Below are 27,996 nucleotides of genomic sequence, written 5' to 3'. Positions count from 1 at the left end.
GACACATCCAGTTAAATTATTTGTATATTTTAAGAATACAGCAAACAATTCTTATTCATAATTAGTTTCAGCAACAAGATAAGTGGGGAAAAGAACACTTCACATCATCAAAATGTCATGGAATCAAGTACAACTTTTTCCATTGAATGGTCTCTTGGTCTTTATAGAGAAAAATACAGGAGGATAATAGGGGTTTCATAGGAGCACAGAATAAAATAAGAACAGCCAGATTTTTTCCTGACAGATTATTTTTAATTGTATTTGTTCCTGCACTAATAAATGCAGGCAGTCTGTGATGGAATGTCAGTCATCCATCCAAACCAAAAGCAAGATCATTGAGCAGCAACTTTTGATATATTGGCAGTAAGAAACCTGTTTCTGCACAACTTCTTGACTGCAGCTTTTCTACATACCGTATGTTGAAGACCCAATTTATTTATTATTCCTCCCTCTCAACATTGCTTCTTCTGTTGTTTTTTCCCAAGGAAATACAGCTTCAAAACCCAGAAGCAAACAGCTTGAATGGGAGTATTGGTGAGGACTGCTTAATCTTTTTCCTTCCTCTTATTTTCTGGTAAAAATCCCACATTTTCTTGTGATAACAGCTTGAAAAAGTTGCTTTCTTGGGCTACAACTTCTAGACTTTGCCCCATCAGCATCACCAACTGCCACAATAGATTTGGGATTATGGAAGTTGTAGTCTGATAAGTAACTTTCAAGAGTTCCTGTTGTGATCCTGAACAGCAAATAGAACCCAACACAGAAGAATAGAAGCAGAGCCTCTAAAAGTTATTTTTTGCGGCTGATTCCCAAATCCTGCAATTGTCACGGCCTTGCTGGCTGGCAGATTCTGGAGGCTGTGATCCAAAAGGGTAGCATTTCCAAGTTGTGTGTAAGAAGTAGTTGGATCACCTGAACCACTAACAGAAGCCACAGAGGCATAGGAGCCACTTCCAGGTCCTGACAGTAAGCCAAGAGGGGGCCTGTTGGACACAAACTAAATGAGCCAAAGAACCCTGAAATAGGACTTTCAGTCACAGCAGTCTCTGTTGAACCAGAGTCCTCACAGTCTATAAGTTACTTTATACAAGAGGTCTCGTACTCCTTAGGGGCTCCTCACCAGCAGTGACAAGGTAAAAAAAAGTAAGAGGTGACAACTCTCCAGACTAGAGGACAAATTATTTAAGGCAGTCCACAATTCAAGAAGAGGGTGGAGCCTGAGAGGATCATATAGATCCTCAGTTGACCTTGCTGGAGCAATGTGCCAATCAAGAGCAATCTGAGGCCAGTTCTGCTTTCCCTTAAGTGTATCTTTGTGGCTTGTGGTTGCCAGTTCTAGTTTATAAGGCAGAATGCAAGCTACTTTCTTGCTTACAGGAGAGAAGATACAGGACTATCATCTCTTTTTCCTGCAAGAACAAAAGCAATTAGTGAGAGCATGATTCTGCGCAGAGGAATGGAAGAAGGTTAAGGGTTAAGGGATTACATCAGGTCACACTGGAAAGAGTCGCTTTGCTGGGAATGATCTCCCTTAAATTGACCCATCTGTATGTGCAGGAATCACACCAGTCCAACCTCCAAAAAGAATAGACCTGCCACTGAAGAAAAAATACTTGGGCCTTTTATCAGGGTCAGGCTGGTTTGTGAGCAATTGTGCATCATGGGACCACTGGAAAATAGTTCACACTGGACCATGGCAAGCAGTCCAAAATGTGAGCTATTTCCCCATCTGATAGTGCTTTCAGCGTCTCATCATACTGCTGATGCTATGCTGAAGACTCTAGCTTCCTAGGCCTACTTTTTTGTCTGTCTGTTTAAAGAACATTAGGAAGGGAAGTTTCTCTTGCTTGTAGTCTAACTCCAAGACATTGCCCATTTGTAATTAAGGGACAAATACTTCTTCCTGCAAAAACTCTCTGTGCATGGCTACATTATACAATTCCAGAGTCTTTCTCTTTGAAGCTCACAACGGCATTTTACACTTAACAACAACAAAGTCAATGTTAGACAACAAGCAGATACACAACAACCTCTCCCCTCAAATAAAAAGCAAATTAAAAATCCAGATAATTGTTTTCTAGAATATAAAAGGAATCAAGGCTTTTCTTGACCTTGGATAGCTGGTGAATGTCTTAATGTAGTACCTGAAATAAAATAAATACAACATTTTAAAAAAAATTACCCAGAATTATAATATTAGACAATAGTCTTGTACAGATTTCTTTAAGAAAGTTGAATCTCTTTTCACATCTCACATGGTTGCTTTTTAAAGAGATTCAGAATGGAATATCCAGTGGATTTTTGGAAGCCTGGTGCCTTCCAGAAGTGTTGAATGACAGCTCCCAGAACAATCCAGTCACAAGGTGGCTCAGGGATTCTAGATGTTGCAGAGCAACACATCTTAAGGCAGCAGAGGGGTGGTTTTATGTGATGTCCGAAATGACAAAGCATGGTTTGTGTGTGGCTGGCTACCAAAAGAGAATCAGAAGCCATGGTCTGCTTTATGCCAACTATAATGGGCTGTGATATATGAAATGGACTAATCATGTTTATAAGCAATTTGTTTCCTCCAGAAGTGACTGTACCCATAGAAGTGAACTTAAGAAGCTGTATGCTAAAACAACAGAAAGGATGGGCAGGTAAGGGGGTCTAACCCACCTGTTCCCAAGTACCTCCCTTTCCATATAACAAACATGTATTTATAAAAATGTAATTTTTAAACTTCTGTGAGTGTGTGTGTGTATTTGACAGGGAGAGGGAGAGGGAGGGAGAGATTTGGAATACAGAAAAATCAAATTAAAAAATAATTAAAATCCACACCCAATTCTTGGATTTTTTTTTCTTCTGGTTTTTTTTCCAACCAGGCCTATACCAATTTTCAGATTTTTTTTCTCTCTTGCATTTTTTTTACATCAAGACTTAGCTATGTACATTTCCATGCAACACATAACTGTCTCGTGCAATGTGTTGCTTTCAAGAGGATGTGAAACAGTATGAAATGTCTAACTTTGTAGTTTGAAAGCCACCCCATACATATTTACCACTTGATGCAATAGTCTGCAAATAACAAATCTCAAGCCAACTCTAAGAAACAATTGTTTTCATTGAATATGGGCTTCTGCTATGTAAACAATAAAAATATAATAACCAACAGAATACCTGTGGTGGTGGACAGCACGTGGTCCAATGCAGCAGAGTGTAAAAATGGCAAAGGTAAAAGCAGGTAGGGACCAGGTCGCTATTGCATAGCCAAACCATTCCAGTATCTCTCCAAAGAAATTTGCTCCTGATACATAGTCAAACAATCCTCCTGCACAAGAGACAACTTGTATGAGCACATCTGAACAGTGAAAGTCAACTCTCATATCCTATATAGCCCATACAAGAGAGACTATGTGCCTCCTCCCCAGAAAACGTAACCAACTAAATCAGAGAAAAGACTGCAAGCCACGGAGCATTGCAGCTGCTCTGCTTTTCTTTTTCTTTCTCTTCAGCTTCTCTTCCTCCTCCTTAAAAAACAAACAAAAAAAACAACAAAAAGCAACAGATTGAATCCAAAACGGTACGCTGCTTTTTCAGGCACAATGGTTCTCAAAGCAGATCACAATAATAACATCAGATTTCAAGGTCAGGGTAGACAAAAGTATATTTCTCAAATATACTTTTACAAAGGAGTGGCAGTTCTGTTGGCACAAAATAAATTCCAATCTTAATCTGGAGGTGATACTACCCACAGGCGGCACCATGGGAAATCGAATTCCCAACCTCCGGCTCTGCAGCCAGATACCTGAACCACTAAGTTATCCAGCCAGCACTCTGATTATTAACCACTTCCAAGAATGCCAAGGAAACTAATGATAGGGATTCCTGACTGGTAGCAGGCAGTGTCGTCTTTTTGAAGGTGTAGGGACAGACTCTCATGGGGCAAGAGAAACATAAGTCAGTCAATATTTCTGGGAAATTGGGGAAGAACCACATACCTTGTGGAATTTTGTAAGTGAACTCTCCAGGTTTTCTTAGCTGGCGTAAAACATGGTCACTGTGGATATTGATTCCCAAGCCAAGCAGAAACAATATGAGTCCTAAAAGCAGAAAATGTAATGTTTATATCTTCGATGGTTTAAATATCGATTTCACACCTACTTTCAAACAGCTATCTTGTTTAAATAAGTATAAATTAGCAGATTCTGGCCTCATCAGGAAGTTGCCCTCTGGCTTCCAAGAAGGACATCATGGGGAAGCCAAAATGGCACCAAACAGCATCTAGTGATGGCACAGCTACAGGAAGCTTATGTTGCCCCCCCAGTTCGAAAACATAACAGATTTACGATTGAGACTGGCCTGGATCCATCCTCTAGAAGAGAACAGAGTTGCTATTCCAGAGCTTACTTTTTTTCTTCCAACTTTATTTTCTCTTTTCTATTCTTTTTCTCCTTTTGTGTCAATTAGATTACAAGCCTGCACATTTGAACTGTCTTACCTTTCACTATCTGTACACTTCTTATTTATTTTATTTATTATTTTTCCACCCTATACCAAAGGTCTAATCTGGGCAGCATTACAAATTTAAAAACAGTTAGTTAGACCAATAAGGTAAAAGGTAAAGGTTCCCCTTGACAATTTTTGTCCAGTCGTGTCCGACTCTAGGGGGCGGCGCTCATCCCGCTCTTCAAGCCATAGAGCCAGCATTTGTCCGAAGACAATCTTTCCGTGGTCACATGGCCAGTGTGATTTAGACACGGAACACTGTTTACCTTCCCACCGAGATGGTACCTATTTATCTACTTGCATTTGCATGCTTTCGAACCGCTAGGTTGGCGGGAGCTGGGACAGGCGACGGGAGCTCACTCCATCGCGTGGATTCGATCTTACGACTGCTTGGTCTTCTGACCCTGCAGCACAGGCTTCTGCGGTTTAGCCCACAGCGCCACCACGTCCCTAGTTAGACCAATAAACATATATATAAATACAAGAAGGCAAAAATATAGAATTTAAGATACGGCAGGAGGAAAAGCCTGCCCAAATAACCAGGTCTTAACTTTACTCCATAGAAATGAAGGAACTTTAGCCTACTTTCAAATACTAATCTCAGCACAGAATTAAGTGTGGAATGGTGAGATAACTCTTATGTAAATCCCATTGATCCAAAGGCTCTAGTGCAGCTGGTTCTGCCAGCTGGATTCAGGCACTTATATATAATATATTACTGATCTTGTTGCTGTTGCACTAGTGATAGTAATAACAGTACAGACATATACAAGGAAAGTTACAGGTAAGCTAGAAGCAAACTCAGGCTATGACTATGATATCATATTTTTCTGCAGTTATAGTATGTGTTGATTCAAAGGATTTTTTCCTGATCACCTAATGCAAAGGCTGATTCAAATTGGTCTGGCCTTTTTTGCTCCCAATGCAGCTTTCCCCCCATTTGCTGGTGGGAGGTTCTACTTTTTTCAAGCTGGAACAATTTGAACAGACTTTTCCTCATGTGCTTAGCTGATTTGCTTGTGTAAAAACAGCAGCCAATGTGGGTGGTGTTTTACAGTAGGTGACATAGGCAGTTGGAGTATGATGTTCGGCACCATAGGAACATCTGGCCCTGCCTTATTTCTCTAAATTGTCCTTTATTTATTTATTTACTTTTTAATTCACTTTATTTATTTATTTATTTATTTATTTATTTATTTATTTGTTGTTGTTGTTGTTGTTGTTGTTGTTGTTGTTGTTGTTGTTGTTGTTGTTGTTGTTGTTGTTATTATTATTATTATTATTATTATTATTATTATTATTATTATTATTATTATTATTATATGAGGTTAGTGCTGAATCACTAGTATTGACATACAAATCATGCGAGATCTCCTCCAGATGAGAAAAAGATTTTTTTTAAAAAATTACGAACAAAACAAAAACAACTCAGACAAAATAAAATTATTTTGTGGTATGTGATAAGGCCCTTGGAATTTAGCTGTAATATGCTGTGTAGTCACAACCTATTTAAACATCCATTGATAAGTCTCATACATGCAGATAAGTCTCTCTAGAGACTGATGTTTATGAGTATAAAAATTATTCCCTGTATATTTTATTTTTTTTACCAGTGTAGTAGCTATGCTAATATGTAATGGGAAATCAAGCATCTTTTGACTCTCTAAAGACTGGGAAACTATGGTGGTGGGAAACACAGTCAATTTGTACTGTTTTTTAGTTTATGTATTTTATGTTTATACTGTAGTTTAAGAAAAAAAGACTGGGAGGTTTTCAAAATGTTTTTTTCTTGGTTTTGTTATTCAAATTTGTATTATCCTTAGTGACTGATTATCTAGGAGACAGTAAATGGGTTGCTTATATTTTGTTGCTTCTAAATCTGTTTTTGGTAATACTTTTACCTAACATTTTAATATGTTATTAATTGTACTGTTTTTAGCTTTTAAGATTGTGTTTTTAATTATCTGAGCCACCTTGAGATAGCCAAGGTAAACAATATTTTATATAAATAAATAAATCATAACATGGACAGTTAGAAAAGAATTTCCCCCTCAGCCTCAATCCAACATTCAGATTTGACATTTTTGGCAGAGCTCAACTGAACTAGACTGCCAGCTGCTCAGCATCTCCTCACATAATTACCTGATGTAAATCTTAGGTTGTTACACCAGTCATCTGGGTATTCTGTACAGTAAATCATGTAGTAACCTTGAAGGAAGCCGTTATAAGTACAGAACAGTATACCAAAGAACAGCACTTTCAGTGGGAAAGGCCTGCCTCTTATGAGGAATGAGTAGATGAATGTCCTGAGGGAGAGAAAAATGCAACACATCAAGATCAAAACATCAAGGTCAAAAAGATACACACAAATATCCACAATATTATTAATAATAACATGATAACAAGTGCACCCATTAGAGAAGTTTTTTATCTTTTTATCCTTCATTTTTGCTTTGGTCACATTTTCATTGGGGTTTGAAGAATAATCATTTGCAACAGCTTCATGTTATTTTAACATCAACATCTAGTCCTGATTCTAGCCACTTTATTTTTGCTTCTGCTCACATCATAAGGAGAAGCAGGGTACGCAGGGAAGCACAATCCACTTCTTTTCAGCTCATGTTGCACGTAAGTAGGAATAGAACTGTTTGCTAAAAAAAATATTAGGAGGCGCTTCACACTAAAAGCGTACAAGTACACTGACAAATTCATGTTGTGAGAAGGACGCCACAGCAGATCTTGGAAGTGTTACTTGCTTTTTTGGATGGCAATTCCCAGAAACCCAAATCTAGTCAATGACCATGCTGGCTGGGGGATGCTGGAAGTTGTAATCCAATAAAAATACAGCAATTTTTCTAAGCATTGCTATCTGGTGTGCATGATGTATAATTCTTAGACTGGAGCTTCTTATCATATTTCTGGTTTGGGAAATACTGTATGTCCAATTGGAAATCCATTGATGATATACAGGTATACATCTCCTGCTGGATTAGTTGCCTATTTTCTCCAAGCCCTTCTTATACCCAAGGAAGGATTACATTTCTATCTGCCCACTAATGAAACATATGCCACACTATCTGTGATAACCCAATGGAGACAGCAGTTCACAGACATTATTGCTGCACAATATTTCACCTTTAATGATGAGCAATCAGAAACAAATCAACACATGGTGGCCCAACACAACAAAGCTCCTAATAGCAGCTCAATTTAGATATAAGGGTGTGGCGTCTACCCTAAGTTACGCATTATAAGTTATGCATTATCCATAAGTTATATGTTAATGTGGTTGTGAGGTAGGGCCAAAGGGGCTGCTGAAGGGGTGGAGCCTGGGAGAAGGAGTTCAGTCTGAGAGTCAGAGAGAGCTAGAGAGAGGAGGATAGTTTGGGGTTTGGAGGCAGAGAGTGTTTAAGGAGTGATTAGTCAGTGATTAGTCAGAGTGTGACCAGTGTTAATTAATATAGAAGAGAATAAAGTAAAATGTTGAAGCTGTGTGGAACTTTAAGTATGTGCTTAAGACTTATTCCTGAAACCACATGTAATCAATAAACCTGTTTCTGTTAAAAGTCAGTACTGGATGGACCTTAGTCGTTCATAAGAAATAAGTTGATAAAGAGATCAACTGGTGGCAGCGTGTCAGAGGGTGTGTTGAGATACATTTGTGAGCTCTGTGTTTGGTGGGACAAGCAGGGGCCACAAGGTAAACACCAGAAGAGGGTCTTACAAGAAGGAGTGAAGCAGAGTAGGTCTTCCAAAATTTTCCATATTAACTATTTATATTGCAAAGGAGGAAACAAGGGTCAACGAAGGAAATTAATTTGGCAGCCTTTCAAAAGGAAAATAAATCAGTTCCTAGGCCAAAGAGAGCAGGATTGCAGCCAGAACAACAGCAACTAGATATTCCGCCAAAAAGAAAACACATTGGTTTATAGAAAAAAATGCCGGAAGATTATCAGTATGGAAACATAGCTCGATAGGGACCTTGCTCATTCCAATACTCTGAGCAGTGCCAGATTCCAAGCATCCTTTCAGGGCTTAAGTTCCATTATGTGTAGAAAGCGTGCCGGACTAGGACTTCAGGGATACAAGTTCTAATCCTCAATGAACCATAAAGGCTCACAAGGTGATTTGTGTCTGACTTACCTCACAACCATGTTGTGAGGATACAGCGCTGGGAGCTTATAAGAAAGAAGGTGGGACGTAAGACGCAGGTGACTTGACACACATAACAACAATATAGTACAAATAGGGAGGTTTGAAGATACTTCTGATGTCCTGCAGGAAAGCTTTCTTTCAGGGCAAATATTTAAATCTCCTGCATGTATTAAGAGGCAGGACGCTAAGGGGCTAGAAAGGCATTTGATGCCACCTAGTGGCCAGAATTCTATTACAGTATCAGTTTTTATTTGTGTAGGGAATTGCCCAAGCCTTGATGCCAAATTGAAGTTCATTAAGAAGGTGCTGGTTGTGTTCCTGGACATGTGCCATTAATGAGTGGCAACCTGCTGCCAAGTTTTAAATGCTTTCTCTTGTGTGTGTTTTCTGTGCCGTCAAGTCAGAACTGACTTATAGTGACCCTAATAGAGCTTTCAAGGGAAGTAAGATATGTAAGGAGAGGTTTTACTAGTTGTACTCATCCATGGCCTTGAGGATTCAAACTATGTCCTAGCTCATCACTCTGTCCACTACACCACATTGGAAATCCTCTTAAGCAAGCATGAACCAGCCATAAGATTCTGGATTTCTTATCACCAGTAAGAATTTCCCTACTGTATGAAAGAAACAAAAGGCTAAAGGTGAGACTATGCTGCAGCTTGATTCACAATCTTTTTAATGGTTGATTTCATTTTAGGTGATCAGATGAAGATTGTTTCAGTGCCAGTGTCCACACTGGCCCTCAGTCTGATGCAATTTGATACATCCCCACAGCTCACAGTCCCGCTTCCTTTGATACTGCCTACCTGGCAATCCTTTGCTCTCCTTTCACATTTTTTCTGTGCTTAAGTGATCTAGTGCTAATGTATTAATGAAGCAATAAGGTAATCTAGCACAAAACTTGGTAGTTTGTTTGGGAAAAATACTTCAGGACAACTAGGGAGAAAAATGTCCAGAACACCACACCCCAGCTTAACATGTCGCACTAACATCACCTAAAGTCATACCTCCATCCTTTTGTAGAATGAAACAATTACACAGGGAACACACTGTTTGAATTGTTCCATCTTTAAAAATTAGAAGCCCCCAATGGCTGTGGGGAAAGCCTGAACTGGAAGCAAAATGAGCCAATCTAATTTGCAATGGCAAATTATCACATAATTATCATCATGTGATAATTAAAAAATATTTTTAAATCCTTCCATGCTAATTGTGGAACAAATCCCAAAGTATTTGTCAATGTAGTTGCAACCTAAGATACATGATGATACATTTCAAGGGAATGTACAGTAAATTAATCTGCTAGCCTAGCAATAGATGTATGAATTTCTTTTTTATATACTACAAGGCTATTTATTAATGGAAATATTTTAGTTACCGTATTTTTCGCACCATAAGACGCACTTTCCCCCCACAAAACAGGGGGGTGGAAAGTCTGTGCGTCTTATGGAGCGAAGAAAACAGATTATATTTTCCTGTTTTCTTCTCCTAAAAAATTGGTGCGTTTTATGGAAAGGTGCGTCTTATGGAGCGAAAAATACGGGTAATTTCAGTAGAGAGTAGCCTAATGTTTTAACAAATTGCAATGCATCTATTCAGAAGCAGCTCTAAACTGTCAAGATGTTCCAAGAACCAATTATACATGTTAATGCAAGTCATACAGAAGCCTTTGATCAATTTGGTGCTTGTGAGATGTGCTTGGTTTCAAATCTCATTTTCCCCAGCCAGCAATTATAGTCTAGCAGCCCATAAGGATAGGGAAGGCTAGCTGGCTATATATGAGTGCTACACATTTTGCTTCCACTATACTTCTTTCCAAGAATTTTAAACCAAAGATAGTTTTCTCTTGTCTTTAAACCTACAGCCTACATCTAGCTCAGCAAGGCTTCTCTGTAGCTTGTGTATTTTGGAAGCGCTCTGGCAGTCTACTCCACCATCCTCTTTCCTATATTGGCCAACTAAGTGCTTAGTCAAAGTAGAACAAAAGGGCAATTTCACCTTTGCCCTCACATGACCTCAGCAACAGATATATTCAAAGCTATGATGCATCATATCCTGGAGGAAGGCTGTCCCAGCCATTAGCCAGATTGAAGTGGCAGAACAGAGTGCTGGGAGCAGTCACAGAGATGCTGCCACTGCTGCTGCCACCCACTCTTTGCGGCCTGAGCTGCCTCTTGCCATAATCAACCTTCTGCCCCTGATGCTAACCATCAGCATACCCTGAGTATTCCTTGTCAGGTTATATGAGTAATGCCTTGGCCCCATGGGTACTTGAGACCAAGGCATTATGGGGAGGGCTGGGCAAAACACTTCCTGTACACAACTTCTTCACCTCCACACATGGTGCCTCGGCCACAAGGACCCTCAGATGCTAGGTATTATTCATACAGTCAGCCAACAAGTGGGTGGCGGTGATGGGGATAAAGGCACAGCTATTGTCATCCTCTTTCTTGGCCTCCTGCACTAGGGGAGCACTGAAGGAAAGATCATGCAATATACCACTGGCCAACACTCACACACAGACAGGGCTGCATTACCAAAAATAACATACGCTGTGATTGTTTCACCAAAAGTGTTCTTACTCGTTTTTTAGAATTTAAGTCCTTTGCCATGGCAGTATTTAAGAAGCAATTAAAAGGGAACACTGTCTGTTCGTCCGGTTTGAGTAAAAGAGATACTATAAGGGAAAGAAGTCCCTATTTATAAGTAAAACATCAACTCCAAGGGGGTTGGGGATGGATTAACCTTTGGAAGTGGCAGTCACTGGGTAGAGGGAGGTGGAGGGAGCACCACAACAGGTTACTCCAATCACACTAAAATCAATGGCACTAAAGCTATTCATATTTTTCTTTTTTCAAAAAAACTGAAGGGGTAGCAGTCGTAGTCTTAATACCTGAACTTGTGAAATACGTCAAAATGACTGCATTACATGTCCGAGTAATATTAACCAGGAGAGGGGAACATATAAAAATATGCGCCTTCAAGATGATTTCAACTTATGGCAACCATCACCAGAGTTTCCTAGATATATAGTACTCAGAAGTAGTTTACCAGTCTTTTCTTCTGGTGGCAGCCTGGGATCATACAGCTTGGCCAAGGTTAAACATATGAGTCAGAATTTGTTTCAACCAGGACATCCTGTGGGTACTGACAGTTTCAGTTTATTAATACAGGCCAACTTTAAATTATTAGAGTTAATGATCCTAGTTTATTTCATTAAATCATAGGTTACACTACCCACAGTTTGTGATTCACTTGTAAGACCAAACCACACTTGATTGAAAACTGAAGTTAACAGTTCTAATCTCCTTGCAGTCCCAATTCAATGCTTCTGCCCCATTGCTAAACCCATAATGCTTACCTGTGAGCTAAGCTAACCTCCTGAAAGAAAAAGTATGAAATACCCACTACTATCTGCTTCACCATTTCACTGTAACTAGCCATGATGACTTCACTACTTCTTTTTGCCTAGCGAACTAAGAATTGCTATTGTACTACTGTACTTGAAATGGGTGTGGGGGGCAGATATAACATGCAATGCATCCCTCTTGTGGCAGAACATCCCATGATATCTTTGTAGAAAACAACCACTGGATTTTTATGAAGATAGATCAGCTTGTTCCTATTGCCATAAAGTATGTTATATATCTGCCAATGTAATGAAAGATGTGACAAAATGACTTAATCAAATTATGAACTTCAAACAGTTGAGTCTCTGTTGCGGAATAGAAAGTTCCAAGATTATATAATCTTAATTACAGGGAGAATAAAACAAAGACTGCCTTGCGTATTAAAAATGGAACATAAATGTCTCATTGAGACTTTATGTAAAAGTTGTGTTTTAAAAAACTGATTTATTAAGAATCAATTCTATTTCTATTATCATGAGTCTCTTGGACTTTGGTCCTTGTATTCAGACTAACACTGCAGTCACGTTATTTTGTCCTCCAGAAGCAAGTTGGTAACTCCCCCAAAAATGGCCACAACTTATTACCTGTACATCACTGGCCTTATGCAACGTACGTTTACACTACTTGACTACAACCACTATAGCATAAGCTTTCATGGACTAAAGTCCACTTCATCAGATGCATGAAACGTTATCCTGAATATTAATTTTAAAAGTACCTAAAATAAAAATGCTGATGTATGTGGATATGTTTTACAGGATGAGTGATAAGAAGCAGTTTGGTAACAGAATATCTAGAAACAAATATTTACAGATTATGTGGTTGTGGTTTTGGAAGATTTTTTGCCGAAATATATCAGCGTAAGTTTTAAAAGACAGAAGTTTCTGTCCATCAGGCATTTATAGGATGTTCAGGATTCTTCATGAGTATAAATTTAATTAGTTATTAATTTTACAATTATTTAATTCTGATGTCCATTGCCATGATATCTTCTCACCAACCTACTTTTCTGAAGAAAGAAAGAATGCAATAGGCTTGCACTCTTATTGAGATATCAGCACACTAGCCAACCTGAGAAGGGATAGACAAATACAACAGCCTTTTCAACAAGATTTATTAGCATCCTGAAACAAAACAAGTGGAGAACAAACAGTTTATGTCAGGCTCAGTTTATGAGGAATGATGGAGAATACATAGCATTCAACAAAGAATAAGGACCCACTGACCCACCCTAAATACATAGTTGTTAAAACAGGTCATAGAATCACAGAATTGTAGACCTGGAAGGAACCCTAAGAGTCAGAGTCCAGCCCTAAATCTACAGCTAAAACATCCCTGACAGTCACCCAACCTCTGTTTAAAGATCTCCAATGAATGAGTTCACCATCTTCCAAGGCAACCCCTTTTCATTGCTGAACATCTCTTACTGTTAAGAAGTTCTTAGAGGGTATGTTGGCTGAGGGAGGTTGACACCAGCAACACGGAACACTTGGAGGTGTGAGGAAAACAAAACATAGGAAGAAAGTAGCAGGATAGGGTGGAAATAGCATATAGGACTGATACAGACTGCAAACTTTGGTTCAAGACAGGAGGACTCGCCAAGGTCAAAGATGACAGCCAGGGAGAGATACCATGTGATGAGAAATGTACTGAAATAGAGGAATTGCTGCGTGATATAAGGGTTGGCCACAACGTCAGTGCTCCACCATACTCCTGGAACATCAAAACTGCAAAAGGGCATAGACAACTTTGTATCAAGGCTATAAAACGCTTCACAATGTATGATCAGATTGCCTTGTGTTGTGTCCTGTTGTGTAATGTGCCTCTAATTGCAATTTGATATTTTTACTTTTAGTAAATCTACCTACCTACAAACCTAACTGGCTTTTATAGCGTCCATCTAGATGAATCTAGTCTGGGCGGTTTACAGTCCAAAAAGGAAATACAGTGGGGTCTTGACTTAAGAACGGCTTGAGTTAAGAACATTTTGACTTAAGAACCGCTCTCATAGGAAAATATTGACTTAAGTACTTAGATTTGAGTTAAGAACTGAAAAAAAACCATGTGGGAGGCAGGGAAAAAAGTGAACTTTCAGTGAACTGTTGGCCAGTGAAAACTGTTAGCCTGTCTGCTTCCTCACTCCTCCCAGCGTTTAGAGTGGATTGGGAGACAGTCTTCAGACTGCCTGGTACTGTCCTGCCTGGACTGTATTTTCCCTGCCTTCCCTGAACCTTTCTTGACCTAAGAAAAAAAGAAACAAAATATCCCCCTCTAGTGGTCGAAGGTGGAATAGCAGCTTCCCATTAGTTTCTATGGACGGAAAAGAGCAGATACGGATCAAATGGTTTTCAATGCATTCTTATGGGAAATGCAGATTTGACTTGAGAACTTTTTGACTTGAGAACCGCCTTCCAATACGGATTAAGTTCTCAAGACCCCACTGTAAAATTAAAATCATTCAATAAAAAGACTAAAACTATGCTGAGACAGTCTCCTGTTTTAGACTTCAATTTTTTTATTCATAGAGGGATCAGGAGAGGGTGTGGGCCAGGAGACCAAGAGGATAAAAGGAAGGCAGCACACTTTGCAAAAAGACTGACAGCTCAGAGCTACTAACTAGGGGACCAAGAAGTTAATGATGTACAGTGAAGTGCCATGAAAAACAAATGTGTTCTGACTGGATTATACACATACCCATCCCCAGTCTGGTGACCTCCAGTTTTACTGTACTACAATTCTCCGTAGCAATGTTGGCTGGGAAAGATGGAAATTACAAACCAACACATATGGAGCATGCCAAGGTGGGAAAGGCTGTATTATGATTTTGTATTCTGCAACTGGTTTAGCACCCCTATCAAATTCAAGCTGCAACCTTAATCTCATGTATTAAGATAAATGCAGGCAGAATCTTATGCTAAAAGAATTGCTAAGATTTGGCAGCAACCCTGCTAGAGGTGCTAAATACCAAATGTGCCACTAGCATGCAAAACATGCTAGGGAAACATTACACTGACGAACTGTAATGAGTTGTACTCTGAAGCAAAGACATTCTGGTAAAACAAATGCAATTAGATGGATACATGGGCGGCCTCTCGGAGGAACAACTGATATTTTAATGACATACTTTAAATCTACAGCCAGCTTCCCATCTCTCTGTATAGCACAAAATGTCTTCCCTCTTTACAACGAGAATAGCATCTCCCAAGTAAACTCTCTGTTGACAAAACTCTACTCTTATCAACCCTGTTAACAAAACAGCTAACCAAACATTCAGGGAACTTTTATGTCTTGGATGCATTTTATGTCTTTTATGCAACCAGCCTGGATGCATAAAACAGAACAGCTGCCACACATACTGGCAGCTCCCAGTCAGAATGCTGCATTAAGGTGTATGAGTACAGTTGTTGCAATCTATACCTCCTTGTCCATTTAGAATTAAAAATAGAGAAGCATCTTCTAAGTATGCTGTGACCAATCAAAGCCTTGAAGCAACCAGTTTATCTTGATCATACAGCTATTTTATCAGCTCTCCTGTCTGCCTGCTACCAGTCTTTCCTTTTTTCTTCTTCTTTTTCTTTTTGGTGTTAAGGCTCCTTCTCATTCTCTCCCTTTTTAAATGTTTTTTAAAAAATTTCCAACAAAGGATTTAAAAACATAGGTATATAACACAATGTGTATTTAAACAGTAAGCATAAAGTGTAAGAATCTAACTGTTGAACAATAAACAAAGATAATCTAAATGCAAAAAAGAAGTAGTAGTCTAAGGCTCAACATAAAAGCAATCTTGTATATTGGACTAATTCTTCTGATGAGATCCTATCCATGACATCCCACTTTTAATTCATTTTCTGTTCCTTTACTGCAGGACTTTTACTTTCCACCAATTATGAAATAAATTACAGCTTAAATAAAATGATGATTCTTCTTGTCCCTTTAACCCCTTGGTTAATCTATCAATTTCTGCACTTTCTAATATTTTTAAATGATCATTTGGTGGATTTTCATCTTTCCAGACCTGTGACCATATTAACCTAGCTGCTGTCAAAACATGTAGTATTAAATAATAGCTTTGTATATCTACAATATTTGGTAGCAGTTCTAACAAAAATATTTCTGGTTTAAATTCTATTTCCTGTTTTGACATTTGCTTAATCCACATGTGGATTTTAGTCCAATTTTTTTTTTGCCCTATCACAAGTCCACCATACATGATAATAACTTCCTTCATGATTTTTACATTTACAACACTTGTTTGACATATTTGGGAATATTTTTGCAAGTCTAGCTGGTGACAAATGGCATCTATAAAACATTTTATATAAATTTTCTTTGTAGGAAGTTGCTAATGTTAACTTATATTTTTGGTCCAAAGTTGTTGCCATTTTTCTAACTCCATATTATAGCTAATGTTTTTAGACCATTTTAACATTGTATCTTTAACTTCTTCATCTTGCTTATCCCATTGCAGTAAAATTTATACAATTTTTGAATTTGTTTTTCTTTAGTAATATTTTGTCAAATGTTGCATTCTTTATGAAAACCCTGTGCCTTCTTATCTTGATTATAAATTGATTGTATTTGCATTTGAGGCAACCATGAAAATATTAGTCCTTGGTTCTCTAATTGAATTTTTGTCTTCAAAAGTCCCTCAGAATTCAAAAACTCACTATAAGTACAGGAGTTATTTTTTTGAAGTTTAGCAAATTTCGGTATGTGAACGCTTCCATTGGTGAGACCCATCTAGGTATTTTCACATACTGTATATTTTAGATTTATTTTTCCCCCAGATCTTTAAACGAGAATTTCTTATTATATTTTTCAAAATATTTATGAGTTTTAGTCCTTCTGTACCATAAAATTGCATGCCATCCTACTTGCAGATCATGTCCCTCGAAGTATAGTACTCTTATTTTTTAGCTTTATCCATTCCCTAATCCATGTTAATGCACTTGCCTGATAATATAAATTCCAATTCGGCAAGCCAAATCCTCCCCTTTCTTTAGCATCTTGTAGTAATTTGTGTTTAATTCTCAGTTTCTTCTTCTGCCATATGAACTTTGAAACTAGACTGTTTAATTCTTCAAAAAACTTTTGCTCTAGCTTAACTGGCAAATTCTCAAAGAGAAAGAGTAGTTTTGGGAGGATATTCATATTAACCAATGCGATTTTTCCTAGAAAAGGGATATTCATTTTAACCATTGTGATTTTTCCTAGAAAACCATGGCGATTTTTCCTATAAAAGCTTCTCCCACCTTTCCAAGTCTTGTTTAATCTGTGAAAGCATTTTCACATAGTTATCTTCTTTCAATGAAGAACATCTAGCTGTCAAGCAAATTCTCAAATATTTTACTTTCTTCGCTGTTCGAATGTTTGTATTTAAGATGAGCTGGCTTTTTTGTTTGGGGGTTAAATTTTTAGTTAAGAATTTCATCTTCTCTGTATTGATTCTCAAACCAGCTAACTCGCCAGATTCTTCAATCTGCTGAAGTAAAATTGGGGCTGATTTTAGTGGGTCATCTAAAATAAAAACCAGGTCATTTGCAAAAGCTTGAAGTTTATAAACTTAGTCTTTAATCCTTGTTCCTTGTATTCCTTGAGACTAATTTCTCTGTTTAATATTTCCAGTGAAAGATGAACAGCAATGGGGAAAGTGGACATCCTTGCCTTGTTCCTTTAGCAATCTCAATATTTCCTGCTACTTCTCCATTAATGATTATTCTTGCTGATTGATTTGTATAAATTGCAGAAATAACATTGTATCATATTCAAGAAGTTTTCTCCAAAATCCATCATCTCAACTTTCTTCTTCATATATTCCCAATTTAAGTTATCAAAAGCTTTTTGCGCGTCCAAAATTAGGAGAGCCATTTATTTTTCTGGGTGTGCTTCATAATATTCTAAAATGTCTACTATAGTTCTTATATTATTCTTCAATTGCCTTTTTGGGAGAAAACTATTTTGGTCTACATGTATAAACTGCATAAGATATTTTAAAGTCTTTCCACCATAATGGACACAAATATTTCATAATCCACATTAAGAAGAGAAATCGGCCTATAGTTCCCTATTTGAGTCAAATCAGCTTCTTCCTTAGGTATTAGTGTAATATTTGCCTCTGACCAAGATTTTGGAATCTTTGCTTCTTTAAGTGTTTGATTGCAAACATTTTTCAGAGGTCCCACTAATTCCTCTCAAAAAGTTTATAATATTCAGTGGGGAGTCCATCTGGACCTGGGGTTTTGTCATTTTTTTTGTTAATTTATACTTTCTATAATTTCCAGCAATGTTATTTCTGCATTTATTATCTTTTTAGCTTCTTCAGGTAGCTTGGGAAGATTTGCTTTTTCCAAATAGTCCTTTATCTTCTTCCTGTTTGTTACTTGAGCTTTATAGATGTTGGTGTAAAAGTCCACTATAATACTATGTATTTGATTTTTTTGAGTTTGTAAAGTACCCTTTATATCTTTTAATCTATTTATTTGTCTCTTTTCTCTCAGTTTCTTCAGTTTATATGCTAGCCATCTTCCTGGCTTATTTGCATTTTCAAAATAAATTTGTTTTGTAGCTTTTATCTGTTGCGCCATTTCTTCTGTATCCATAAGGTTCATTTATGTTTCAGCAATTCCATTTCCTTTTTCACTACTTTGTTATACAGGCTATTTTGAAGTTCTAATTCCAGTTTTTATGTTCTTCTTTCATGTTGTTGTATCCTTGTTTTCCCATTTTATTTCTTTTAATAATATATGCAAAGCCATGGAATACCACCTTAGCTGCATCCCATATCACCTGTAATGAAGAATGCTGTATTTTGTTTTCTTTAATGTTGCATTTCTTTTTTAGGTTTATCTATGAATTCTTGTTCTTTCAAAATTGCCATGTTAAGGATCCATCTTCCCTTTTGTTTTCTCCTGTCTTTCCAGACAATTTTAAGTGGATTGTGATCTGCCCATGTGCTTGTTTGTATATTCAATTTGTCAATTCCTGACTTCAAATCCATCGTTGTCTATATCATGTCGATTCTAGACAAGATATATGTCGGTTCGAGTAAAATGTATATTGTAGTTTTTCTCCATTATGTCCACGCCATATATCTTCTAACCCCGACTCTTCTGCCATTTGGAAAAATATTTTAGATAATATCCTTCTTTTGCTTTTCCCTTTGTGGTTCTTTTTATAATCCTTTGTCTGATCAACTATAGCAGGCTTGTCCAACCTGCGGCCCGAGGGCCGCATGCGGCCCAGGTCGGCTCGTAATGCAGCTCAATGCAATTTTTTTTTTAAAAAAGAAATTCCAAAGTTTCAAGTTACACTGCTGGCGCTTGCAGCCGGAATGCGGCCGGGGCATGTCACAACGGTGGGAAGGGAAGAGAGGGAAGGAAGGAGGGGAGGGGACAGGGGGGCTGCGTGACTGCATTGTGCCATCCCCGTCAATAGGTGGACCCCTCCCGGCCCCATAAAGCCGCCGGAGTCAAAGCTGGCAGCCTCTGCTGTCTGAGATCGCAGCTGCCGGGAAGCGCACTCGGAGCGGGGCTGTGGAGGACGGCTAGGGCTGCCCCCCCCATGAGGCCCAAACCAAATTTATGTGCGGCCCAAACCAAATTTTCATCTTCTAATGTGGCCCAGGGAAGGTGAAAGGTTGGACACCCCTGAACTATAGCATTAAAATCTCCAATTAGGCAAATATTTTGATAGTTTTTCTCCATCAAAAGATTATAAAGTCTTTTACAGAACGTTTCTTGCACCTTATTTAGCGCATATATAGCAACTAACAATGTTTTTCTATTGTTGCCTTTGTTTCCACCATTAGGATTCTTCCCTGTTGATCTGCATAGATAAATTTTGATTCTTTGGAAGTTGTCACATAAACAGCAACTCCCCTTTTCCTTTGTTTTTGATCACATGAGTAGAAGAGGTTACCTAATTTAGGACATTCTAATAGTTTACCATTTTTAGGGCATTCTAATAGTTTACAATTTTTTTCTTTTCCTTTTTGAAGCTTTAAGAAAGTTTTTCGTCTTTTATTTGGGGAATTCAATCCATTTATATTAATTGAAACTATTCTGTTGTTGTCTCCATGTTTATAAGTTGGATTGACTGGTCTAGTTTTCCTCTTTTCAGTAGCCTCGGAATCCAAATCACTTTGTGTCTCTCATTGTACTATTTGGTAGGTTGTTGAGTAGTCCTTGTGTTCCTCCCCTTTCATGGCTACAAATGCTCTCATCTGCCTCTCTTCTTCCATCTCTGTTGAACAACTTTGTTTATCCCCTGTGGCTACATATTTCCCATAAAAATCTCTAGCTTTGTCAAAGCTATCTAGCCTAAATTTTCTTGACTGCCAGTTCATCAGAATTCCTTCTGGTACCAGCCCTCTAAAATTTATGTTCTTCTCATTTATTTGCCAGAAAGGAATATTGTTTTCTAATATCTCGAATTTTCCATGGAATCTGTTTCAAAACTACAATCTCCTTATCTTGATCTTTAATGTGTTATTTCTTAGCTTCCCAAAATATCTTCTTTAATTTTCTTCCTCAAGAAAATTATATGTACATCCCTTGGGGTCTTATTCTTTCTGTGAGTTAATTCTATATACTCGGTCAATTTCTTGACTCATCTAGAATAAGCCTGTGCTGCAGGGTCAGAAGACCAAGCAGTCGTAAGATCGAAACCACACGACGGAGTGAGCTCCCGTCGCTTGTCCCAGCTCCCGCCAACCTAGCGGTTCGAAAGTATGCAAATGCAAGTAGATAAATAGGGACCACTTCAGTGGGAAGGTAACAGCGTTCCGTGTCTAAGTCGCACTGGCCATGTGACCACGGAAGATTGTCTTCGGACAAAAATGCTGGCTCTATGGCTTGGAAACGGGGATGAGCACCGCCCCCTAGAGTCAGACATGACTGGACAAAAATTGTCAAAGGGAACCTTTACCTTTACTAGAGATCCGCCAAAGCTTCTTCCATTTGATGCTACCAGTCTTTCCTGATGCTACTGCTTTTTTCCCTCTAAAACATTTCATAAAACTATAGAATAATTGGGTTAAAGGGGGCCTATAAGGCCATTGAATCCAATCCTCTGCTCAATACAGGAATCCAGATCAAAGCAGGTCTGACAGATGGATGTTCATTCTCTTGAATGCCTCCAGTGAGCACTCGCCCTCTCCCGAGGTCATTTGTTCCATTGTTGTACTGCTCTGTTAAGATTTTTTCACCCTGATATTCAGGCTAAATCTGGCTTCCCATAGCTTGAGTCCATTATTATGTGTCCTGCACTCTGGGATGATCAAAAACAGATTCTGGTCCTCATCTAAACTATTTGAAAGTGTTATATCTCCCCTCAGTCTTCTGTTTCTCTCTCACCCCACACACATCTTAGGCACTGTGTTCAGTCTAGAAGCAGAATAATAATAATTCCCCACACCTTAGATCACTTTACTTCTTTGCCTTCTAAACTGACTGAATGTAACACAAGAACCACATATTTGTGTGTTTGACAGAGAGAGAGGAAGAGAACACACAAGTCAGATGTAGTGATCTAATTAATGCACAAGTATTCTAGTATGCCAGGGACGTGGTGGCACTGCGGGTTAAACCACAGAAGCCTCTGTGCTGCAAGGTCCGAAGACCAGCAGTCGTAAGATCGAATCCACGCAATGGAGTGAGCTCCCATCACTTGTCCCAGCTCTTGCCAGCCTAGCAGTTCAAAAATGTGAGTAGATAAATAGGTACCATCTCAGTGGGAAGGTAATGGCATTCCATGTCTAGTCGCGCTGGTCATATGACCACGGAAACTGTCTTCAGACAAACGCTGGCTCTATGGCTTGGAAATGAGGATGAGCACCGCACCCTAGAGTTGGACATGACTGGACTAAATGGGGAACTTTTACCTTTACTTATTCTAGGTAATTTCTATTAAATCTAACAGAAATTGCTGCTACAAATGCATGCAAAGAGGTGGATTTGGAATGCATTGCTTTTTGAACTACTATTGCTATGCAAATCTGTGCTATGGGCAGCATTATTATCATCGTCATTTTGCTGCTACCGCTACTACCACACGCAAAGGGGTGGATTTAGGATGGATTGTCCTATTGTTGGTATCTGGATTGTTATCTGTATCCTCTTGCTGCTGCTACTATTACCACATATTCAAGGGGAGATATGGGATACAATGTGTATGTATCATGGCTTTAATTCTACTGGTGCTACTATTATTACTATTATTACTACTGCTACCACACATAAAAGCATAGTTTTGGAATGTGCTCATGATCCTAGCCATGTCATTCTCTTTCTTCCCATGTGCAATGAAAATGGTTGTTGGAACAGAAGACTGTGCTTTTAAATAAATGCTGGAGTAAATGTAGGCCTGTGTGTCCCCCCCAACCAACCCCAAATTTGCAACCATGGTCTTAGCCATTTGATTTCCTTATGTGAATGTTGATCTGGGTGTCCCAGTATCTAACAGAAGTATGTGCCTGTAAAGAGTGTTCTGCTGCTGTACAGATGCTGCGGCTTGATTACTGTTATTGCCGTTACTGTCAAATGGCTCGGCTCCTAAGTAGATTCCAATTCCACCCATTTCTATGCAGCACTCCATATGGAAATCTCAGGATTTGGAATACACTCGTGACAATAACCATTTGATTCAACTTCTTTCCATACAAATGTAAAACTGGAACAAGGATATGTGCCTGCAAATAACTGTTTTGGTGTTGCTGAGTGGACGGGGAGGAGGATCACTGCTTTTGCTGGCATTCTACCCCAAAAACCCGCCCACCATCCCACTAGTCTTAGTAGATACCATTTGATTTAAAAACATTTTGAAAATGCTTCAGTTCTTAGTATCATTCCAGGGCTATTATAGGGCATGTCATATGACATGGAATAGAGGCCAGACTCTTACTGACATTCATGTGAAGTTTATGTAACTTGCCACAGCTAACTGCAACTAATTAAAGAGGTGATGGGCCAGGTCTTAGTCCCATGTCAAAACATGCAACTGAGATGTGCCCTGATACCTCATCAATTAACAGTGGCAAGACTTGATTTCTTATGCAAACACCAGCAGGATTCTGGCCAGGAATTCTGGAAATTTAGGTAGCATTTTACCCACTCTATTATGATGCAAACAGAAAGAAAGAAAAGCATTAGAAAATGTTTCCACTCAAAAATTTTCAACATAGGTGGGACTATGCAGCTAAACAGTTCCAAAGTCACATAATTTAACACCTACTCAAACCCCCGACTCCAAGGATCCCTGCAGTGTTTTTGGCACTCACTGTGAAAGCAGCTGTGTCTTCAAAAGGCCTCGATACCTGCAGGTAGGCAAGAACATCTGGAAGAAGCCCCAAGCACTGCTTAGCTTACCTGGCAGCCTTTCTCTTTTGATGCACTGAGGAAGGCAGTACCTTCATCAATCAAAATAATATTTCATCCCATTTTAACATTCCTTGGTTTTAAGTTCACAGGGTTGTTTTTTTTTGCTTCCTCACACAGCCTGATTTTAATTAAAGTTGCATTTTTTGTAGAATTTTATTCCTTTCATTTCATTGCATGAGTTTGCCAGTCATCATCAGTTTTAATCTTTAAAAGTCAAACACAAATGTCATATCTTTATATAGTTTTGCGTTACTTGCTGCATCTTCTAAAAGCTAATGAAAAAGTTATCAGGAACAGATGCCCTACTCTTGTCAACAGTAAAATGTTAATAATACGATTAAAACCATCCTGAACATCTTTTTAATGAAATTTAATGTGACATTTACAGAGAACCACTAACACATTAACAGATTTTTCTTCTGTTTGCTCTGTGCAAAGCCAACTCCAAACCTGGAATGTAATACTAAATCTATGATGGCACTACAATAGTGTATTTTAATAATCCAATTCCCCCTCCCACATGAATTCAGTGTTTTCTCTCTCTCTCTCTCTCATGCACGCACGCGCGCACGCACGCACGCGCAGGTGCACGCACACACGCACGCACACACGCGCACACACACACACACACACACACAGAGAGAGAGAGAGAGAGAGAGAGACTTGATAGGACTAAAACAAGCTTCAGAGCTGTGTTTCAGATCTGGAAAATTCTGCAAAGTGTTTTTTTGTGTGTGTTGGTTATGTTAAAGTGAAAATGAAAATGTTAGAAAATATTATCATGGATTTGCCATATACAGTAAATGTATATTATGCCCTATAATATAAAGTCTGGCCTCCAGATTTAAGTCACTGCCTATACGGAACACACTGTCTAGGAAATATGACATAATCCTTAGTAGGAATTCAGCTGCATCTCTGAAAAGCTCTTTTTGAGTATTTACATCTATATTCTTCAGTATGTGGTGTTATAAAAATCTGGTAAAATAGATTAAGAGAGGAGAAGATAAAAGTCTTGAACTGATGAAGAAGAGACCCTGTTGGAGAAGAGTTAGGTATATGCCTTGTTTTCCTGAAAATAATCCCTAGTATGATTTTTCAGGATGCTCGTAATATAAGCCCTACCCCAAAAATAAGCCCCAGTTAAGTGAAACCCCAGCTTCCACCACTGTGCAGCAACCAGAAGAAGAGGACTTGATTGCATTTGAATAAATGTAGGTTGTTGTACATGAAAAAAATAAAACATATCCTGAAAATAAACCCCCAATATATTTTTGGAGCAAAAATTAATATAAGACCCTGTCTTATTTTGGGGGAAACACGGTAATTGGGTGACAATCATCATCAACAACATCAACAACATGTCGATGACAACAGCAGCAAAACTTTCTCATGCTTGTGGTCTCAGTGCACCTGAGAAAGCAGGCTGCTCTATCTGTTTTAATTCACCACCTCTCCCACTATGCATTAAAAAAGCTATACAGAAGGTGAAAATTTTGAGATAATACTGTACATTGTAAGAGACAGCAGAGCAGGAGGGTGGAGGCAAAATTTACAGGCAGGTCCTATGCAAGGGCTCTTAGAAGTAAGAGTGGCACAAGTCTGAAAATCCCATGTCTATCGATTCAAGGAGAGTATGGTTGCAATCAAACACACTCACTCCTGGGAGTAAGTCCCACTGAACTCAATGGGGTTTACTTCTGTGTATGAAGTTTTTAGGTGTCTACCCTAATTCCTAGACAAAAAGTCATATAACAGTTGTCTCCAAGGCAGACTATTTTGCTAGTGACGTTTACAGAGAGGAACTTCATTCATACATACCTTTCTGACAGCGGTGCTTGGCTGGTATTCTTTGGAAGTATGCCCTCCGAGTTCAACCCGGCAAGATTCAGGAATTGTATTTTGGCTACAGCCCTATATACACTTACCTGCCAGCAAGTCTGGAAAAACGTAGTGGGACTTAAGTTTGAATGGAGATAAATATGTGATTATACTCGGGACCCAGAGAATACCCTGAGATCTACTTCAGAGAAATTTCAAAGTTTCTGGTCGTTTGCAAAAATAAGTCCGCGGCCCCACCAGGTAGCCTCTCCATTCCCTGGCAAAGAGTTGCAGTGTTTTCTCCGCCAAACCCGCCGCTAACCCCAAAGTTGCTTCACCCGGCTAAGAATGCGACTCCTCTAGAGTAAAAAAAAAAAAAAAAGGAACAGGAAACCACCGCCTTCAGCACCATGAGAATCATTTCGATTAGCCGGAAAACACAGAATTGGGAGATCCCAGTTAATGGGGGGGGGAGTGGCTGTCGGAGCAGCCGCTTCCCTCTCTCAGGCAAACGGTCCCTCACGCTTTACCTGTAGAAGTAGTGGGCGCAGAACATGCCGGCCAGCAGCTTGCAGCCGAGAGGCGCCAAGCGTGGCGGGTTGCGCCAGGCCAGCAGGAGCGCGGGCACCAGGCAAGCGGGCAGCTCTTGCAGGAACCAGGCGCAGCGGGCGGGCACGTGTGCGCGGTCCTCAGCCGGCAGCGGCGGCGGCGGCTTCGGCGAAGAGTCGTTTCCCTCGGCTTTCTCCCGCCCTGGCCGCTGCTCCTCCTGCTTTTGCTTGTAATCGTCGTGCTTCCCGTAGCGCATGGGATGGCGCCTGTTTAGCGCCAAGTGCAGTAGCCCTAAGGCCACCTGCAGGCAGCTGAGGGACACCACCAGGCCGCTCCGTGAGCATTGCATGCTGTTCCCGAGAGGGCGCTCCGTGGCGACAGAAGCGGCGGCGGGGCAGCCCTGCCATTAATAGAGCTGGGCCGTTACGTCCCCTCCCAGACGAGGAAGAGGTGGTTGCCTCAGCAGGCGGTGTGGAGCTGAGGCAAATAAAAGAGAGAGAGAGAGAGAGAGCGGGTCGTCCGCCCGCCCGCCTTCGCTTCCTCCCCACATCCCCCCATGGCCCCAACCTGTCGCCAAGTCGCCTCCCCCTCTCCTCTCGTCCCGCCAAGTCCTCAGAATAGATTTCTCCATGGACTACGGCCCTCAGCGCCCACCGTCCGTCAGGATTTGGTCTGCTACTCCTCCGAGTTCTTTCGGAAATGGCTAAAACATTTCCTCGAGCCAGCGGGGAGGGAGGGAGAGAGGGACGCGCGGCGCCTCCACATAGAAGGAGAGGCGATACTTCTTCCTCTCCCGGCGGCGGGGCCTGTGTGTTTTTCTTTTCGACCTGACCCGATAAGTTCGAGGAAGGCGGCGCGGCGGTTGCCCTTACCTCGGCTGCCCCTGACAGTGTGGAGGCGCAGCGTTAGCGCTACACCTGGCTTGGAGCAGAATGCGGTATAACTAACACCTCCGCGTGCATGTCGTGCAATGGCAATGTTAGGATGTTCTTGTTCATTGGGAAGCCAGTCCCCGCTGGTGGCTGCCATCCTTAGCCCTCACCCGGGAAAGAGCCCAACCCCGGGGTGGTAGAGTAGGGAGGACAATGAGACCAAAAATGTTCTCCTTGGTCAGGCCAGAAACTTGTTGGGCCCAACCGTCTGGTCATGCAGTGCCCAACCAGTTGCCTGTAGGGAGGCTGCCTTGCAGGGGACGAGGGCACCAGCACCCTACAGCCTTCAGCAGCCCATATCTTCAGAGACACACGGGCCCTGATTTGGTTTTAATAGGTACCCTTATGGTGTGTACAATTTATTACAACTCTTTTCCATTACTGGCTCCAAAACGTGCTGTCCTTGCAAGCCCTCCTTAGGTCGTGCACGCTCTAGGCTGTGCCTTCTTTTACTGAGTCAAGCCACATCATGTTTCGTCTTCCTCTTTTCTTTCTGCCTTCAACTTTCCCCAGCATTAAAGTCTTTTCCCCATGAGTCTTGTCCTAACGTGCCTAAAGTAGGACAGTCATTATTATACAGTACTTTGAATGAGTGTTCAGGCTTGGTTTGCTCTAGCTAGAACCTACTCATTTGTCATTTTGGTGAGACATGATAGATGTAAAACTCTGCTTCCACATTATATTTGGTCTGAGTAATTCCCCTGCCCCATCAGCTTTCTTCATTGTTCAATATTTACATCTGCACATGATGATCAGGAAAATCATAATATGAATGATCTTGGCATTGGTCTCCAATGGATCTTTTCTCATTCCTTCATGTCTCTTCCATGTCTCTGTCTTGTTCTGATTTCTTGGCTGCAGTTTATCAAATGACTGAACCAAGGTATTGGAAATGTTTAACAATTTCAATCTCTTCTTTCTGAAGACAAGGGTGGCTGACCACTGAAAAATTGCAACCATAAGCTAGCTTTTGACCCCAATCAAGGAGACTGGCGTGCACACCTGACTGTGTTTTTTAGATAATGATGAAGCAGATGTGATGTATTCATATATCAAATGAGCTCATTGAGACTGCTGTTATTTCAAGCACTATCAGGAACTAAACAAAGATGTTTGATATATGAATACACCATGTATGCTTCATAGTTAAACTTGGATTCTTACTGTGTAGCATGTACTGTAGTAGTATATACAGCATGTATGGATTTGTATACAATATTTGACAGTTGCTCTGTACTATTTGTTATATATTACTTTATGGTGGAG

The 27,996-nt window shown here is 39.8% G+C and overlaps 1 protein-coding gene across 1 annotated transcript; it reads right to left on the bottom strand.

Moving 5' to 3' along the window:
- Positions 1-6: 6 nt before the first annotated feature.
- Positions 7-26,616, bottom strand: SRD5A2 (steroid 5 alpha-reductase 2). The gene is made up of 5 exons (XM_020788050.3): positions 25,780-26,616; positions 6,631-6,794; positions 3,981-4,082; positions 3,160-3,310; positions 7-2,144 (listed from the first exon to the last, which is right to left on the bottom strand). The coding sequence occupies exons 1-5, from the start codon at positions 26,145-26,147 to the stop codon at positions 2,078-2,080; spliced, it is 852 nt and encodes a 283-aa protein (XP_020643709.2). The 5' UTR covers positions 26,148-26,616; the 3' UTR covers positions 7-2,077.
- Positions 26,617-27,996: the final 1,380 nt, after the last annotated feature.

Source organism: Pogona vitticeps, chromosome 1, assembly GCF_051106095.1.
Source record: "Pogona vitticeps strain Pit_001003342236 chromosome 1, PviZW2.1, whole genome shotgun sequence".
Classification (NCBI taxonomy): Eukaryota; Metazoa; Chordata; class Lepidosauria; order Squamata; family Agamidae; genus Pogona; species Pogona vitticeps.
Note: the sequence above shows the minus strand (reverse complement) of the source record. Positions and strands in the feature narration are given on the sequence as shown.

Bases quoted from the DNA above. Each gene is read 5' to 3' on its own strand.
- SRD5A2 (XM_020788050.3), bottom strand. From the start codon at position 26,147: ATGCAATGCTCACGGAGCGGCCTGGTGGTGTCCCTCAGCTGCCTGCAG. The intron at 4,083-6,630 runs GTAATTATGTGA...TTCTGCTTTTAG, and splicing joins CAACCTAAGATTTACATCAG to GACTCATATTGTTTCTGCTT. The intron at 3,311-3,980 runs GTATGTGGTTCT...TCTCTTGTGCAG, and splicing joins CACTTACAAAATTCCACAAG to GAGGATTGTTTGACTATGTA.